We start from the raw sequence: 17970 nt of genomic DNA, 5'->3' as shown, positions 1-17970 counted from the left end.
AGATGAAGGGAGAAGCAAGAAAGAGAAAGTGATGCTACGAGCCTGGCAGGCTCCCATCTATTTCAACTGAGCCGTACGTGTGCGAAGACCATACAGGGTCTATTTTCAGTGGCACCTAGTATGAAGGTACCCATCGCTGGCCACATGAAAGAAGTTAAGTGGTTAATAAGTTGTATAAGCCTATAGGAATGATCTTCTCAAGTAAGCTAAGGAGGTATTTGTTATTCTTCATAGCTCCAACACTGACGGAGCCCAGCAGCACATTCCACAAGAGCCAGGCATCATGCATTTCGGATGGGTCGGAGCTTTGAGCTGGGTTTTGCACACACCAGCAAAGCCACAGTTTCTGCCTATGAATAAAGACTTTGTTTTGCATTTCTGTTCATTTACCTACAGCTACACGTGGGATGTAATTTAGCCCCGCATTCATGAAGTGGAACCTCATGAGCTTTCTGCAAGTCAACCCGTGGTTGTAGCATCACGCAGACGAGAAACTATTTCCAGTCATTCCCTCACACATATGAGGAAAAATTCCTTACCAAGATTTGCGTTTCCTTTCCTTTCTTTCCTTCCTTCCTGCAGTGAAACTGAGCTGTTCCTGGATTGCTACTGTGGAAAACTAAATGCAAATAGATGGGCTTTGTGTCTCAGCCTGAATGTGCTAAGAACGGCTGCGATGCCTGCTGGAAGGGAGTCCACAATTGTTCATTGACTCCTACTCTTCCTAGGACTTAAAGTACCTTAAAAATTAGGTTTACACCTACAAATAAATGTAGGGCTGTAAAAAAAAACCAACCTCTACTGAAGTTTTTGGAATAATCACATTTGGATTTCCCCAAACTCTCTGCTGCTAAAGGTGAATGATCAGAAGTTGAATCATGGGCTCCTCATAAAGCGTACCGAGCCACAGTCTGGTCGGGAGGCTCCCATTACAGACATTGCAAACATCAAGAGGACGTGCATTCTTATTTCAGCCAAATGAGAAAAGGCACTTTTGAATAGATATTCCTCTGTAGGGCCCTGGGTGATTCAACTCTGGGTGACCAGGGATTAGTTCAGCTGCCATCCTTGCGGTATTTGGGAGTGGGAGGGAGATAATTCAGCCAGCTCCGTCTGAAGTTTTCCTCTCCCTGCAATCATCCCTTATATCTCACCAGCAATAAGGCTTATTCAACAGCCTTTCCTGTAATTGCTTATTTTCTTGAGTTTGATGGCCCAGAAATCTATTTTCAGTATGTTCTACAGTCCCTTCTACCTGTTTTTGTAATAAGTGACTACAGTTGTTTCTTATTCAGCATCCAGCTAACCAGTTAGGAAGGAAAGGGCCAAAGGTTCGCCAAGACTTTCCAGGATCCATCCTGCAATCACAGCCTCATCAGACCAACTCCGCACAAGTCAGAGAGGTGCCTCAAGGAAAACAGCTATTCCCCACAGCAGCAGAACCAGACCTAGCGGTCCAAACATGAACTTCTGTCTGTTGTTCATTGCTAAATGAAGATCACCTGGCAAAACCCATCACTTTATGAATAGCTGAACTGACACGATCTCAATTTTTGTGTTACCAGCAATAAATATTCACACGACCAACGTGAATGATTACATTCAACAATCACCAAGAGCTGATTCTGCTTTCATTTTCTGCATCTTTAACTACTGCAGTCTTTTGAAAACTATTTACAAAACAAAAAGTATTTCTTTCATAGATTGTTTTTTAAATATTTCTAGCGAGGAAGCACTTCTTAGAATATTAAAGAATGCACATGCTATTTTTCTGCTTTGAGAGAATGTGAAACGCAATGTCCTTAAGAAATTTATTTTCTTTGGCATCATCTTAGTCAATATTTACTTTTGGGACAATAAACCCACCCCTTTACCTCAGGAGAGGCTAACCTCCACCTATCAACAACACTGTTGCTCTGTACTGGATAATTATGATTTTTTTTTTCCTGATGTTGACACAGGCTGATTTTTTTCCTTGCTGGTACATCATTGGTGATCCCAGCACAACAAAGGAAATTCACGCTTAATGCTACACCGAGGTCTTGCAATGCTCTGAGACAAGCTCACAAATGAAATGTTTTAAATAGAAGTGGGGTAATTGTGCATGAGGGAAACAAAGAGCAGGAAGCGCTCAAAGCTGCAGTGTTTACCTCTTAAACAGCTGCACCTATTGCTTAAAAAAAGTCCCAGCCAAAATAGTAACAAACCCCTCCATCCTCCAACAACTTTCCCTGTGAACGATCGAACAATTAAAACCCATAAAGTTGCTGTATGGTTTGGGAAGGATCGTTAAATTCTATTTAACTTTACTCCTCATCTCCAATGGAAGATAATACCAGCTCTAACAGCGGTGCTGCAGACTTAATCAATGGTTTAATCTTTCAAGCACGCAGAAAGCTTATCACAAACCAAACCTAAATGCAGTAACTGTTAATACCAGCTAAGTTCATTAATATATTAATGCATTCTCCCTCACGCTTTCCTTCTAACAATATTATTTCAAAAAACATAACGATGTAAAAAATAGACAATTGATACTAAGACATAATAAAAATGATAAATATTATAATTATAAAGAAGAGTTATAAAACAATATCATAATCTAATCAAAGGAGAAAAAAGGATCAAAAGGAGAAATTTTTTCTCCTTTCTCCTAAATTATTTTAATTCATACCTACCAATACTTTATGTTATCTCAAGGACAATGGTATAACTTTGAAGTAATTTTACTCATTTCTGAAGCATTATTTCATACCCCTGCAACTGAAAGCCTAGAAGTCTCACTTGCTTTACAGAGAAGAGAAATGGGAGCTACTAAACGATACACACAATCACAAGTAACTTGTTTTGGAACAGCAGTACTCAGAGGGGCATGACTCTGATTTACTGTTGTTCTGATTTCTTCTTTTTCATGGGTTACCCCATCATTCTGTAAACATAATTTGTCACCAACACCATCCAGAGTCCTCTGTAACTACTTTTTGCCTTTCTTTCAGATCTGTTATCCCTGCTGAGAGAATCTACTAAAGAAGAATTTTTCATACTGACACCAACTGTAGTCTTGCTGTGAATAACCACATTCCCATAAAAATCATTCCATTTATTGCAAAGTTGTTGGCAGACCATAGGAATAATAGTCAACTCAGGAAACCTTTTATCCTGAAATCACATAGCTTAACCCTTCGCGTGACCACATGAAGTTTATACATAAAAGCTATATTACCACACTGCTGATTTAATGCTTTAGTGAAAGCATTTTTGTTGTTGGCAAGTTTTGAAAACTATTTTTCCACAGTACTTCTTTTTACTAAAAAGAAAAGAAAAAAATAGACTGAACTGAAATCAATCAAGTAGTATCTGGGGTTTTTGTCTTAATATACAATGTTGTATTTAAAATTACAGACTCTTTCCCAATACATGAAATAATACGTTAGCATAGATTCTTAAGTGTGGTTTTGATTATAAACTAAAAATTTGCACTCAAATGAAACTTTTTTTCTCTCTTTTTTCCCTACCTCCCTATAGTAGGGAAAGACGTATGAATTTATAATATAATGGAACAATTAGAAAAAAAACCCTGTTTGCTTTATGATTTTTTGTAGAAGATATTTCTGTTAGTCATTAAATTTGCTTTGTTAAACACCAAACTAGTGAAGATTAGATTCAGGAAAGAGACATTAGTTTTGTTAGTCAGTTCTCTTTGACAGTTTGGAAGTCAGAGGTTGCTTGTATTCAAATTTCTGTCTGAATTTATTAAAGTGATGGAACAAAAAAAAAAAAAAAAAGGCGCATGCTTTCACTGCCTTTTTTATTCTGTTCATCAGCCCTTATTTGTAGGAAGTATGGGTTGATTTATGTTTTATTCATTTGACCAAGGCCATAATGGGAGTTTTGGACTTGTAAACACACCTTTAAGAAAAATATACATATTTTGTTCCAATAAATGAATCGAAATATTTGACTTGTGTTTTTACACTTTTCAGTCAGCGAAAAATCTTAGGAAATCTCTTACTTGAGTTATAACTGCTGCTACAATCGTCTGTCCCCCCTTGCCTACTGATGTTAGGGAAGGCGTTATTCCCCCGTGTATCCATATTTCACATTTGCAAGGCGAGTTATACAAACACGCAGCAGAAAAAGCAGAGATCTTTCAACGGATTGATTTTCTACAGCTCAGAAAGTAACATTTGCTTAGATATAGCTGATCTTTCTTGTGGCAATAAGGTTTCGGCTGAGCTCGGTACTCATGTCAGCAGCCTGTACTCTGCCTGTGAAGATGTAAGAACTATTGTCTCCCGACTGCACAATACCACAGGTAACGTTCAGAAAGTGCCTGGACTGCCCTGTTCTGACTGGACAAGGATCTTGGGGAAAAAAAAAATAATAAAAAAAAAATACTCCATTCCTTCAATACCTCATTGTTTCTTTTGTTAAGCTTTTCATTTATATTTTTTTAAATCCTCATTAAAACCTCACGCTTTAACAGCACAGGCTGAGATCTCTTTAGCCCACTACAGAATCACCCGGCTTCTTGGCCATAAAGAAAAATTTTAAAAACGCAATTAACGGCAGTCAAATTTTATTTTAAAACACAGAAAAATAAAAGCGATCCTGCAATGAGTAAAGGGAATAATCCCCTCCCCCTTTCTTTAAAGTTTCATTAGACCATTGAACAGGATGAAATTCAGATAGAGGCCTTATTGTAACCACGCTGAAACAGTAGAAATCTCCCGAGACCATGAAACTCAAACATTTTGGGAACCAACTTCAAGCACTCCTTTCGTGCTTTTAAAACAAAATGAATGAAAGACACTTCTTAATTTTTCTCCCGGTAGCAACATTTTAAAAAGATTCCTACCAAAAAACCCAGCATAGATCTCTTTAAAATATATGTGCATGCATATTTTCTCAAAAAAAAAAAAAAAAATTAAACTACAGTAGTAGCAGTCACACGTAACTACACCAGCACAAACTGCATGATGGCTCTCAAGATACCAAACAACTGCACTGATAACACTCTTAAATTCGTGATAAAATTAAATCTAGGCTGAAGAGGTTCACAGAAACTAATTACCATGCTAATGTGCTCTCATCCTGCAAAATGGCAAGTAAGGATGATGCTTAGCTTTGCCTAGCTTTCCTAAAATAGAAGGTACATCAGAGACTACTTTCAGAGACTAATCTACTCAAAACACCAACCCACATAATGCAAATCCGAGGTTTGCCCTTTAAGATGGTACCCAAATCAACAAGAAGAGAATTTTTTTTAATGGTGACTATTATGTCTCCTTTGTTTGATCTTCTTGGTTTTGCACTGGACATGCCCAGTGAGGGAAAATCACAGAATCACAGAATATTTTTGGTTGGATGGGATCTTTGAGATCATCGAGTCCAACCAACAAAAAAAAAACCAAACAACAACAACAACAACAAAAAAAACCCACCCAAAAAATCCCACCACCAAAACCAAAACCAAACCAAAACAAACACCCACAACCCCACCCCACACCCACCCACAAACAGACACAAACCAACAGTCTCGGGCACTAGAGCATGCCCTGAAGTGCCACGTCTACACGTTCCTTGAATACCTCCAGGGATGGCGACTCCACCACCTCCCTGGGCAGGCTGGTCCAGTGCCTGACCACTCTCTCAGTAAAGTAATTCTTCCTAATATCTAATCTAAACCTCCCCTGCCACAACTGCAGACCATTTCCTCTGGTCCTGTCATTATTCCCTTGGGAGAAGAGGCCAACACCCACCTCTCTACACCCTCCTTTCAGGTAGTTTTAGAGGGCAATGAGGTCTCCCCTCAGCCTCCTCTTCTCCAAACTAAACATGCCCAGTTCCCTCAGCCTCTCCTCATATGACTTGTTCTCCAGACCCCTCACCAGCTTGGTGGCTCTCCTCTGGACACGCTCCAGCAGCTCAATGTCCTTCCTGTAGTGAGGGGCCCAGAACTGAACACAGCACTCAAGGGGAGGCCTCACCAGGGCCGAGTACAGAGGCACAATCACTGCCCTACTCCTGCTGGCCACGCTATTCCTGATACAGGCCAGGATGCCGTTGGCCTTCTTGGCCACCTGGGCACACTGCTGGCTCATGTTAAGCCGGCTGTCCACCAACACCCCCAGGTCTTTTTCTGCTGGGCAGCTTTCCAGCCACTCTTCCCCAAGCCTGTAGCGTTGCCTGGTGTTGTTATGACCAAAATGCAGGACCCGGCACTTGGCCTTATTAAACCTCATCCCATTGGCCTTGGCCCATTGATCCAACCTGTCCAGGTCCCTCTGTAGAGCCTGCTGACCCCAAGCAGATCAACACTCCCACCTAGTTTGGTCTCATCTGCAAACTTACTGAGGGTGCACTCAATCCCCTTATCCAGATCATCAATAAAGATATTAAGACTGGCCCCAAAACTGAACCCTGAGGGACACCACTGGTGACCGGCCGCCAACTGGATTTCACCCCATTAACTACAACTCTCTGGTCACGGCCATCCAGCCAGTTTTTTACCCAGTGAAGAGTACAAAAAGAATGGTTTGCCTCAAAGTGGTGGGAACAGCACAAAATAACTGCATTACGTGAACAGAAAGGGTGGGCTGGGAAAGATATTTGAGTGTAAATTAATGTTGATTTTAGCTGGAATAACTTGCACTCTTCAGCACTTGCAGCTGCACCGGGGACTTGACTGGCTGTATGAGATTTTACACATCTGTCAGCTTAATCAGAGACCAAAACACAGAATCTACTGCTCAGGAATGTTACTTGAATTTGTGGAACTTTTTAGATTTTTAGGTTATAAACTAATAATGGATTACTTAGGAAACTTGTGAATGTGTTATGAATGAGTCATAACTACAGTATTGACATCTGCAGTAGTAGATGGGCTTTAGTTCAGCGGTATTCATAATATTTAAAGAAAATGTAAAAATCACTTTGTTCACGTCAGTTCCACGAAATATTACAAACTGAAGAGAAGTCTTTCTACACAAGAATAAATGGAAAGCAATACATTAATGAATAGCAACACTAACTGCTTTTACCATTAGTATCAACTATTTACTCATTCATTTGGCATCACTGTTTTATTATTTCAGACTTTTGGGATAATTTAAAGAGTAAAAAGAGCCTATTCAAATCTGAACTGACAATTCTGGCACTAAGAGGCCTTCAGGATGAATCACATCATTACCTGTTTTTGGATCTAACATGCTGAACCATCAAGCAGTGTATCATATCTGTGCTTAGGGCACTATCTGTGCTGGCGGAAGAGCTCTGTGATACATACTGGGGACTTTGCAGCCCCTCAAAAGTAAAAACTCATTAAGGGCAGGTGTTTATATGTATCCGCAATACATCATAAATCAGTGTTTTGAAATCTGCTAACGGATTGACAGTAAAAGCATGAAAATACACTGCAAACTTCTCAGTCTCTTAAATTTCTAACAGTGAGTTTTGCATCTCTCAGTTTCCATCAAGCCTTAGACAGGTTTTTAGAACAACTATACTAGTTTATTATTGGTTACAAGAGCATTTTCAAAGCACTGCCTCATGTCATTCATTTTTTATTTCCTGGGAAGGACACAAGAACTTTAATTTTGTCACTGGAAGGAACACCTTTGAATGTGCAATTTGGGAGAACACGTAGACAAAGCATGTCTTGTTATCTGATAGAAATGACTTTAGGGTACCATCTCTGAGATGGGTTTAACACCTTACAAGTCAGCTTGCTGTCTACCGCAAACCTTTTTTCACTAGCATGTGTGCCACCGACAAATGGGATACCATCCAGAGAGACCTGGACAGGCTTGAGGAATGGGCCAATGTGAACCTCATGAAGTTCAATAAAGCCAATTGCAGGGTCCTGCACCTGGGTCATGGCAATCCCAGGCACAAATACAGGTTGGGCGGAGAATGGACTGAGAGCAGCCCTGAGGAGGACTTGGGGATACCAGTGGATAAAAAAACTGGACACGAGCCAGCAATGCGCAGGCCAGAAAGCCAACCATAGGCTGGGTTGTATCAAAAGCGGCATGGCCAGCAGGTTGAAAGAGGTGATTCTGCCCCTCTACTCTGCTCTGGTGAGAACCCACCTGGAGCACCGCGTCCAGCTCCGGAGTCCTCAGCACAGGAAGGACATGGACATGTTGGAACAGGTCCAGAGGAGGCCATGAAAATTATCAGAGGGCTGGAGCACCTCTCCTTATGAAGACAGGCTGAGGGAGTTGGCGTTGTTCATCCTGAAGAAGAGAAGGCTCTGGGGAAACCTTATTGTGCTTATTGTGGTATTTCAATATATAAAGGGGGTATATAAGCAAGATAGGAACAGACTTCTTACCACGCCCCGTAGCCATAGAACAAGGGGTAAGAGGCAACGGTTTTAAACTGAAAGAGGGGAGATTTAGATTAGACATTAGGAAGAAATTCTTTGCTGTGAGGGTGGTGAGACACTGGAACAGGTTGCCCAGAGAAGCTGTGGCTGCCCCATCCCTGGAGGGGTTCAAGGCCAGGCTGGATGGGACTTGGAGCAACCTGGTCTGGTGGGAGGTGTCCCTGCCCGTGGCAGGGGGTTGGAACTGGATGATCTTTAAGGTCCCTTCCAACCCAAACCATTCCATGATTCTATGAAATGTTCTTTACTATACTGTACTTTGATTGTCAATGTATTTATTGCTTCACAAAGCATGCCTGCCTACACTTTAGCTCGCTCATACTACAGCAAAATCTAGGTATCCCAAATAGAATTCCCAGTACCAAACAGTAGATTATGTGGATCATACTGGTTACAAGCTCATAAGTACAAACACCTGAAACACTGCAGTGATTAGTGGTGACTGACAGCCTTCTGCTCTAAGTATTTTTTTTCTTTTTTTTCCCCCTGTGCTTTTAAAAAACAGACTTTACTTGAAATGTATGAATAACTCAAACTGGAACAATTACAACTTACAAAAATAATCTAGAATAAAAAACAGTAGAAAACAAATTAGCAAATACAATGGAAAACTGGAAAGTTTGCTCGGATGACTATTTGCAATGGTTTTTTGTCCTTTTTTTAAAAGTTGTTTGAATACACACATTTTCTAATTGTGTCAGCAGAGAGAGAGCAGTCATGTCAGAATGTTCCTGAAGACGAAGACGTTAAAGAGAGCAAGCTGAAGCATTGTTAGAAAGCCAACTGCAACTGTACACAATAACAGCTACCACAACCACCAGACTTGGCTGTCTCTCTTCCCTCTTGAGCGCTTTATGACAGAATTATCATCTTTGTATCTGTAGATACCATCCTTATCATCATCATCATCCATATCTGCAGATGAGGAGACTAAGGCACACTGATTAGGAATTACAAAGTAGTGGCAATTAGAAAAATGGACTTTGTGTCACTTCATTCTGCTTAAATATATATGTAAAATATTTGTACTAGACAACTGATTAGTATATAATGCCAGCAAAGGCTTACCCTGTAAATGTTCCGAGCTTGGAGCATGGCTTCAGACAGAAAATGATCTTGATCTGTTTTTTCTTGAGCTTGAGCAAGCTTTTCTCTCTGGTGATCGTGTATTCACAGTCCTCCTTCTCCACCTCCTTGGTCTGCCTGGTGATGCCTCTGCATCTCCCCCAACTCCCACCAGTGACCGGACCTCCACACAACTTAGTTCAGTTTAAATCCAGGTAACATCCTACCCGTCACGCCTGCCCAAAGCTGGCCCTACAACGTTTCCACAAGGTGCGAGAGAATAAAAGATGGGCTTCCACAGGGCTAATAGTGGCCAACCCGCTCTCCCAGCTGGCTCTGGAGCTTGCTCAAAGCCGGCACTTAAGGGCTGGCTTCCATCCAAGCAGTTCACTTGTCAGATTACTTGACTCCAGGACCAGATGTGCTAAAATGCTTTTGGAAAGAGGGAGCGCTTTACCCCACAGTGGTCATGGTTCTTTGAGATGTGCAATAACCTGCACACAACAAGCCTGCTGAATGTTATTATTCAATAATGTGTATTATCATAATGCCCGCGATCCCAAATCATGCTTCAGAGTGCTACTGTGCTCAAAGTTACCAGCCTAAGTCTGTGGCGTATTAAAGTATCAAGGTCTGAGGGGAAATAGTTTCCCTTCTCTCTTTCAGATTAAAGAAACAGAACATATGGCTGCCTTGCTTCAAAGGCATTCCTACAGGGCACTGCGTGGTACGCTGGGGACATAGCTGTGTGCACCGTCACTGGAGGACCTGGGAGGAAAGTCACTTAGCCTCCTGCGGTGTTACCCAGACCTACAAAGGAGAAAATTTCTCAGGCTGATGAAAAGAAGAATATGTTCCTGTCATGAAGAAAAGGTCTCCTTGAGGCCTAGAAGTGATTTATACGGTGCATTTGCTTCCAGCAGCGGGGAGGCAGCCGTGCATCACCTGTAAGAACGGAAGGCAAAGGCCAAAGAGGGACTAAACGCTGAAGCTTTGCTTTGTGATCAGGCTTCACGGTTGCCGTGCTGGGGTTTTGTGGTCCCTTTCCTCAGCCCTGAGCTCTCCCTACACTCTCCAATCCCCCTGGGGCACCTCTTCTCGGAGCAATCCCCGTAGTGCCCGGTGTTAGTACAGAAGGTATCACCACCTGCTTTAGCGCCACGAGAGCCTGCATCGCAACGAGGGCTTTAGAGGGGTCCTTTACGTTTCTTTAGGGAGCAGAAGGGTTCTGCATCCCGCTGGGTGTCAGACATCCCACTCACATTTCAAGCAGTAAAAGCTGCCGTCCACGCAGCCTTGAGGGAGAAGTAGCATTGATAAATACTGATAAATAAAGAGTCTGATGACCGGGAGCTACAAACAAGGAAAAGCAGGCACATCACACAGTAAATTAGGCAGGAAACAATCTACAAAAGCAGTTTTCATAAAAAAAAAAAAAAACAACAAAAAACCCCTGGCAGTTAATTTCTCCCTATCAACTTCTAGATCTGAGTAAATCCAAGCTAGCAGTCACAGACTTGTAGGAGCCCTGGAAGGATTTACTGCCATATGGGCAGAGGCAGGAGGTTTAACATGGCAAACACGGAGCACGGGAGTCCAAGGATGTAAATGCTGTTTATTCTTCGCTTTAAACTGTGAAAAGATGCGTCTAGGTCAGTCAGTATCCGTCTGCTTTATGAGAGCTGGGTGTGTTCCCTTATGTGTAATGTGTAGAATTTGTAAAATGGATTAATCTAACCTTATTTAATGGAGTGAAGAGGCAGGAGAGTCACAGCAACGCAGATGGCTGCTGCCGTATATTTTTTTTCCCCAAAGAACCAAAGTTACTGCTTTACAGTAATACCTTATAGCACTCCCTCATCTTGTTAAGAGAAATACTTCAACTAACATAGCTGAAAAACTCATACCATGCTGGCACTCGTGATAAAGTACTCCCATACACATAACTTCAATTTGTATATAGAGACGCCACAAACAGAAGTGAACTGTGAAGCCATGAGTGTGCATTATATATCCTTCACTGATGGAAGAAAAATAAACACTAATCATCATTACTGTGCCCTTATGCATTATTGCGCTTCTTGGAGGTGTCAAAATTAATTTTTTATAGTATCATAATATATAAAACCTTATTTTGAACCTCCTCCCAAAAGCCCACACCAAAAACCTGAAATAAACAAACAGTAATGAAAAGCCTAAAAGAAAAAAAAAAAAAAGAAATAAAACTACAAATTGATTTAATTACTTCAATAGAATTCCACAAAGACCAAAAAAAAAAAAAAAAGGTATCTTATTCATCAAAAAGCATTAGGTAAGATTTTTTTTTTAAGAAAAGGCTTCATAAGTGACATTTTCAGTGTCAGTAAATATCAGGAACAGGTCTGATGAGATGGTACCATTTTAGAATAGAGAATCTTTGAAAAAGATGTTCGTAATCATTCCCTACCAGCAATTATTCCTCTAACATACCTAGTTATAATATGCACCTGATACGCCAAAGAAATGAATAAATTAATCTTTTAAAAGGGTCAGTATAAATATGTAAATATATACTGCCTTTAAAGATGCAGATTGGTAGATGTCACGTTTCAGTCCTATCATCAAGTTGCTAATTTCCCTAAAGCACTGGAGCGTACATCCTAAAATGCCTAATACATGTAATTGCTCCATATATACTATTAAAATATTATGCCTTATTATCCCTATCACAACATAATCAGCATGTAAAATCACACATTCTCTTCTGATGAGATAACTCTGGTTCTCTTGAGAGCACTACATCAACGTAGTTACTTCCTCCTGCATGCAATTAAAATTCTACTATAGAACAGAGCGTGAGATATTTAAATGAAAATTGCCAACCGAAAACCTAAACTTCCTATTTTGAAGCTCAGATGCAGATTTTGGAACCTAAATGTTGAGAATACTGCAGTATTTTCTACTGTTTGGCCTCGTATGCTTCTATAATTTCATTATGATATTACTATTAATGCAAGAAAACATCGTTTACGATGGTACTTAGATCAAATTATATATTAGTAAACATTAATATTTTCCTTTCAGTATGTTAAAAAACTTTTCATACCCCTTTAACATGCTGTTTAAAAAAATATTCCTTCAAGATCTGAAATTATTTGCTATTATATCAATTTGGAATTAATTACTCCAAGAAAATCTGTGGAAAGTGAAAGAAATAGGCCACCTCTTCTGCTTTTACTCAAAGCAATTAACTAAGAATTAGTACAGACTGAGGGTGCAGTAAGTAATTGCAAATCTAGATGCAGCTCACCCATTCACAAACAGAATACAGATTTCAGAGCTAGATGGTGAGATCTGACTGAATTTTTTCATCGAGTTTGAAAAACACCAATTGCAAATACCATTATCATTAGTACATAAAGAGCAACATATAGGAAATTAGATGATTCATTTACCTGGCTGTATCCCCTACGAAATTAGGATGGGTAAACTAGTTTGCAACTGACACGTGTTGGCATTGATTCACTTTATACAGACTGAAAAATGACTGCTGAAGTTTAGAATTTAAGCTAATAACATTAAATAAATCTCTGGGTTGAACTTTGAAAAGCCAGTTAGGTCATACCCAAATCAAGCAGTGCTTCGGCGATCACTGCTGCAGCTCTGCCCTTTGCATTCAAAATGTTAAATCAGTCTTTAGCAGTTTATAAGAGGACAAAATACTTCTTTCCCCTTAACTCGGATAATAAGAGAGCTGTTCTGATTAGAGCGCGTCAGATGAGAAGAGGATTTTTATTAAAAAACATTAACTTGTGGTATCTGGAAAAATGTGCATCATAGGCCAAAGTTATGACAGATGATTGCCTGCCCGTAAACCCAGCCCCTCTATATGCCAGGAAGGGTTCCCTTTGAGCCTGGGTGAGCTGGAGAGCATCAGCTTTCAGGTTCCCACTTTGAATTATGCCTAGACCCAAATACATGTCTACACAGCGGGTTAGACCTGTTCCAAATCCAGCTTTGCCTGTCTTCATGCTATTTCTGGGCAAGGATGCTCAAGCTCTGTGGCTCGCTGGCAATGTCGCCTACAAACTTCTCCATTCCTAACAGCCCAGATGCTTATGCACATGAATTGGAAAGCTTGAGGCCTGAGCAGGGTCACCACTAGATCTTCCAGACTCAGTCCTTCATCAGCAAGAACAGATGCTTTGCGCCTGAGGCACAGCCAAGCCAAATTGCCCGCAGTTTTCATGGAAGTCTGCCAAGCTGTAGGGCAGCCTGAACTTCCAAACCACCAAGCAAGGATTTTGAGTTTCTGAGACGGATGCGAGGAATCTGTCTCAAGGTCACAGGCCTTGGGAACCAAGCAGGCCCTGCTAATAATGGTGACGCTCACAAGAAGGACAAACTGCAGCTCCAGAAGACAGGAGATTTAGATTAGATCTTAGGAAGAAATTCTTTGTTGTGAGGGTGGTGAGACCCTGGAACAGGTTGCCCAGAGAAGCTGTGGCTGCCCCATCCCTGGAGGGGTTCAAGGCCAGGCTGGATGGGGCTTTGAGCAACCTGGTCTGGTGGGAGGTGTCCCTGCCCAGGGCAGGGGGTTGGAACTTGATGATCTTGAAAGGTGCCTTCCAACCCGAACCATTCTATGATTCTGTGATCTGTGTACCCGGACATGAACACAACCGCTCACTCCTAAGTGCTTCTGTGTGTGAAGAAGACGGACCAGGGCATAGACACAGACTAATACACTTGAGTTTGGAGACGCAAAATAAAGTGGCTTGTTGTGGGGGAAACATAAAGAACCAAGCTCATCCAGTGAGCTCCTCTGCTTCCATGAACCACCTGGATCAGGATTTTTCTCATACACAACTTTGAAGCTCTTCAGTGAATAAATTGCTATGCTGTACTGTTAAGGCTGTACCATGCTAATTAGCAGAAGATAATCTACTGTCCATAAGATGCAGTAGATTATCTTCCATTAAAGTCGGTGATGCTGACAATCATGTAGGAAAGTGTAGCTACAAGTCTACCAGGTTATCTGGTTATGCACAGCAAATGAAAACACACTGAACTTTATTGAATATGCTGGGAAGATACAGTAGTACTTTCTCTTTCTGCTATGGATAAAATGAAATATAACCAGAAATCAGAAACAGATTTGGAAAACGACTAGCATTGTTTTATTTTCCTACAAATCTGAAAAATCAGTCCTATACATGCAACTCACTAATGGTGTTTCTTATACGCAAAACAATCATATCTTTACACACAGCTACCTTAATGAAAGAAAGCACTACTTTAAAATATAAAGAAATCATCTTTTTTATTGTAAGTATAAAAAATAAATACTCCACTAAGGAACGGAAGAAAAAATAAAGCACATTTTAAATAATTTCATTACATTCTAAGATGCCAAATCATCTGTGAGTGGTTTCTTTTTAGATGAAAAGAAATCAAAATATAGGACAGATGTTGGACAAACCACATTTGAGGTCTATCACACACTGGCATTTTTCAAATTATTTTGGCTCATCTATTAAATAAGGTGTATTTTGCTTGATTTTGAAAAGGGAAACATCAGGAAATATTTAAAGGCCAATTGCTGCCAATTAACTTTGATCAGCAAAAGTTGCATTTGAATCTTTTAGATTCTTTTGCCTGTCTGGAATAACACACTATTCTAAAATCTAGCAAAACAACAACTTGATGATTAATGTGTGTTGGCAGCCCCACCACAAGCTTGCTTAACAGTTGGATTTTAAATAAACAGCTGTCTTCATTACGATGGGAAAGAAATCTGACTGTTTTCATGTTTTCATGTTATTAAAATATGATCAGAAATTGCTTTTTTCTCCTTTTCAGATGAAACAGCCAGGCATTATGGTGACAGTCTCTTTCAGCAGTTGGGATAGTTTTAGAACGATCTCACAAGCGTCGCCAAACCGTAGCCTACGTGGGCTGAAAAAGCCCTTGGCACGTCGACGCCAGCTCCTCGCTGCCGGGGAGAGGCAGAGAAACCCTCACACTTAAAATAAATGGAACCTGCCACTGGGGAAGGCAGAGGACCCCCAGTAACAGGCCACTGAGATGTTGATGGTTGGACCAGGTGATCTGAAAGGTCCCTCCCAGCCTCAGCAATTCTATGATTCTGTACAACATTAATGATGTCCTTCAGGTTTAAGGTAATACTTGCCCATGGTGGGATGCAAGTGAAAAATCTGTACCAGCCATGAACTGTTTATAGGAGCGGAAGTTTAACATTTAATGGCCTATGCAGAATTCTAACATTTATAGGTGTTTTTGGTGTATACGCTTCTAAGACTTGTCCACTGTGGTCATAAATACAAAGATCCGTGAGGACAAAACCCTACCATTTAAACTATTGCAACCTTTGAATGCCAGTGCAGACGTTCAGTGTAGATACCGTTATATATCCTAACGACTAAATTATACAGATGTTTTCTAACTGTTTCCATATTAAAACTGTGAAACCAAAAATAACAGTCAATAATAGCCCAATAACACATAAAAAGAGACAACTATTAAATCACCTCTATGCGTTTTCAAAGAATCAACACTTACTTCTAAATCGTTAAAGAAGAGATGCGTGTCCGCCAAATTGAAAATCATCTCTTCCATTCGGAGTCCCAGAGACACAGAGGTGGGTGGATCCTTAAAGAAGAAATGAAGCGAGTACACTGTCAATACCATGCCTAACACACACCAGACTACAGTCTGGAAGAACTGCTTTTCAAGAGAGATTACTTGATGCGCTAAACGCAACATCCACTTGTTCAGTTTAACTTCAGCAACTCTCTAATCCTGTACTACAACGCTTACCAGTAACACTCGAAAATATGACCTTAACTCGACTGTTACCATGATTCTGGAGGGGGGACCTCTGCGGTCAGCCTCCCGCATCCCTGGCATGGGCTCTCTGCCCTCCGTGCAGAAAGGGCAGATCCGTTTCACCTCAAAACTCCTCCAGATTTTACAACTGTTTACAAGTTTTACGATCGACCCGGGGCACGATAATGCTATTGTTACTCGAAATAAACTCCCACTGGTCACAAGTGAAAGGATTCAGTCCTGGGAATACCTAGTGACTTTAAAGCAAATCACCGTTAATGTTTTATTTGTAAATGGCAATTATATTTAAAACCACTCCTTGATTCTCCACAAAACCATGCTTTAATTACGCTTTCAGTTGGGCCCACCCATGCAGAGTGAACAAATCTATTGTTTGTTATTAATACATAACACACTTTAACTTCTCTACAGAAATTACCATAACAACTTATTCCTTACTGAGCTAATAAACTCAAAAAGCATGTTCAGCATTGTGGTTACTAAATGCATTACAGATGTTTGTCTTGTTTTGATTTTTTTTTGGTGTTTTATATATTTTCTATCTGAAAAATGGAAAAGAATGCCTAATACATATACTTGATATAGAGTTTCTCGTTTATAATGCCAAGTATATCGAAGCGCCCAGAACCATGAGTCTGAAAGAAAATGTTACATTATCTCATGACATCCCCTATTAACAATGTTAGTTTGTTAGGAATTATATTTTAAATAGAACTGCAGAAGTGACAACCCATATTTTACTTAAAATAAGTTAATATTCTAAACCTGATGACAACCCAAAGTTAAAAAACAAGAGATGCAGTCCCTAGTTTCTTTTTCCACCTCTCAATCAAATTAATAGGTGTTTCAACATGATCTCTGAACTTTCAAACATTTTTCTATAACCACTGGTTAAAAGGCATAATGTGTCAGTAGCAGAGCTGGAAAAGAGTGGTGATTTGGCAGCTCGTTTGCCTTTTGGAAATGCCAAAACCCAAGTAAAACTAACCAGAAAAAGAATTTTGGAAAGAAGCATTTAGAAACAAAGCTACATAGAACAGACAAAACATCTATTCTTGCACTCACATACATTAAGAGTGAAGTTTTCTAGTGTCAAAAAAAAAAAAAAAAGCCCTTATAAATGGGAAAGAAAAATTGCATCATGCTATTTTGATGAACTTTGCTCTTAAAAATAAGCCTTATATTTAAACTGGCACTGCCAAAATAAAAAAAAAAAAATAAAAAAAAAAAGACTATTTGGCTCCTTAATTCAAATGGAAAGACTTTAAAATATGAACAAAAGTATTTTATCTCTCTGTTTTAATATTCCTCTATCTGCAAACCTAGGTCTGGATTTTACTTTTGCAGGCATGTGAGGTGGAAAGCAGGTGATGTTTTCTCTCTCGCTAGGCCTGAGGCTACTTTTCCCTCTGACATTCCTTCTTATCTCTGTGCCCAGTTACCACCCCACCATCCTTCATAGCTCAGCACCCTGGGTTTGGTTTTTTTTTACAACTAGACAAGGATTTCTCTTGTCCCTGAGCACTGACACAAATCTGCTCTGCTTATTAAAAGGAGTTAGATGGACTAAGGATCTAAGATGCAAATTAAGATCACTGGCTACATCTTGACTATCAACTGCTAACGTAACAGCGTAGAACTAATCCCGTTTCGACCTTCCACTC

At 40.2% G+C, this 17970-nt stretch overlaps 1 protein-coding gene across 13 annotated transcripts in view; it reads right to left on the bottom strand.

Annotated features, from left to right (window-relative positions):
• The window catches only part of EYA1 (EYA transcriptional coactivator and phosphatase 1), an 87008-nt gene that overhangs the window by 20694 nt on the left and 48344 nt on the right, over positions 1-17970 (bottom strand). For 11 of the 13 annotated variants that reach the window (XM_074146828.1, XM_074146829.1, XM_074146830.1 and 8 more), the window contains one exon: positions 16019-16108. The exons of the other annotated variants lie outside the window; for them this stretch is intronic. In XM_074146828.1, coding sequence (XP_074002929.1) covers positions 16019-16108 — 90 coding nt within the window. The remainder of the gene's footprint in view (positions 1-16018; positions 16109-17970) is intronic. 13 annotated transcript variants of the gene reach the window in all.

Source organism: Numenius arquata, chromosome 4 (genome assembly GCF_964106895.1).
Source record: "Numenius arquata chromosome 4, bNumArq3.hap1.1, whole genome shotgun sequence".
Taxonomy (NCBI): Eukaryota; Metazoa; Chordata; class Aves; order Charadriiformes; family Scolopacidae; genus Numenius; species Numenius arquata.
Note: the sequence above shows the minus strand (reverse complement) of the source record. Positions and strands in the feature narration are given on the sequence as shown.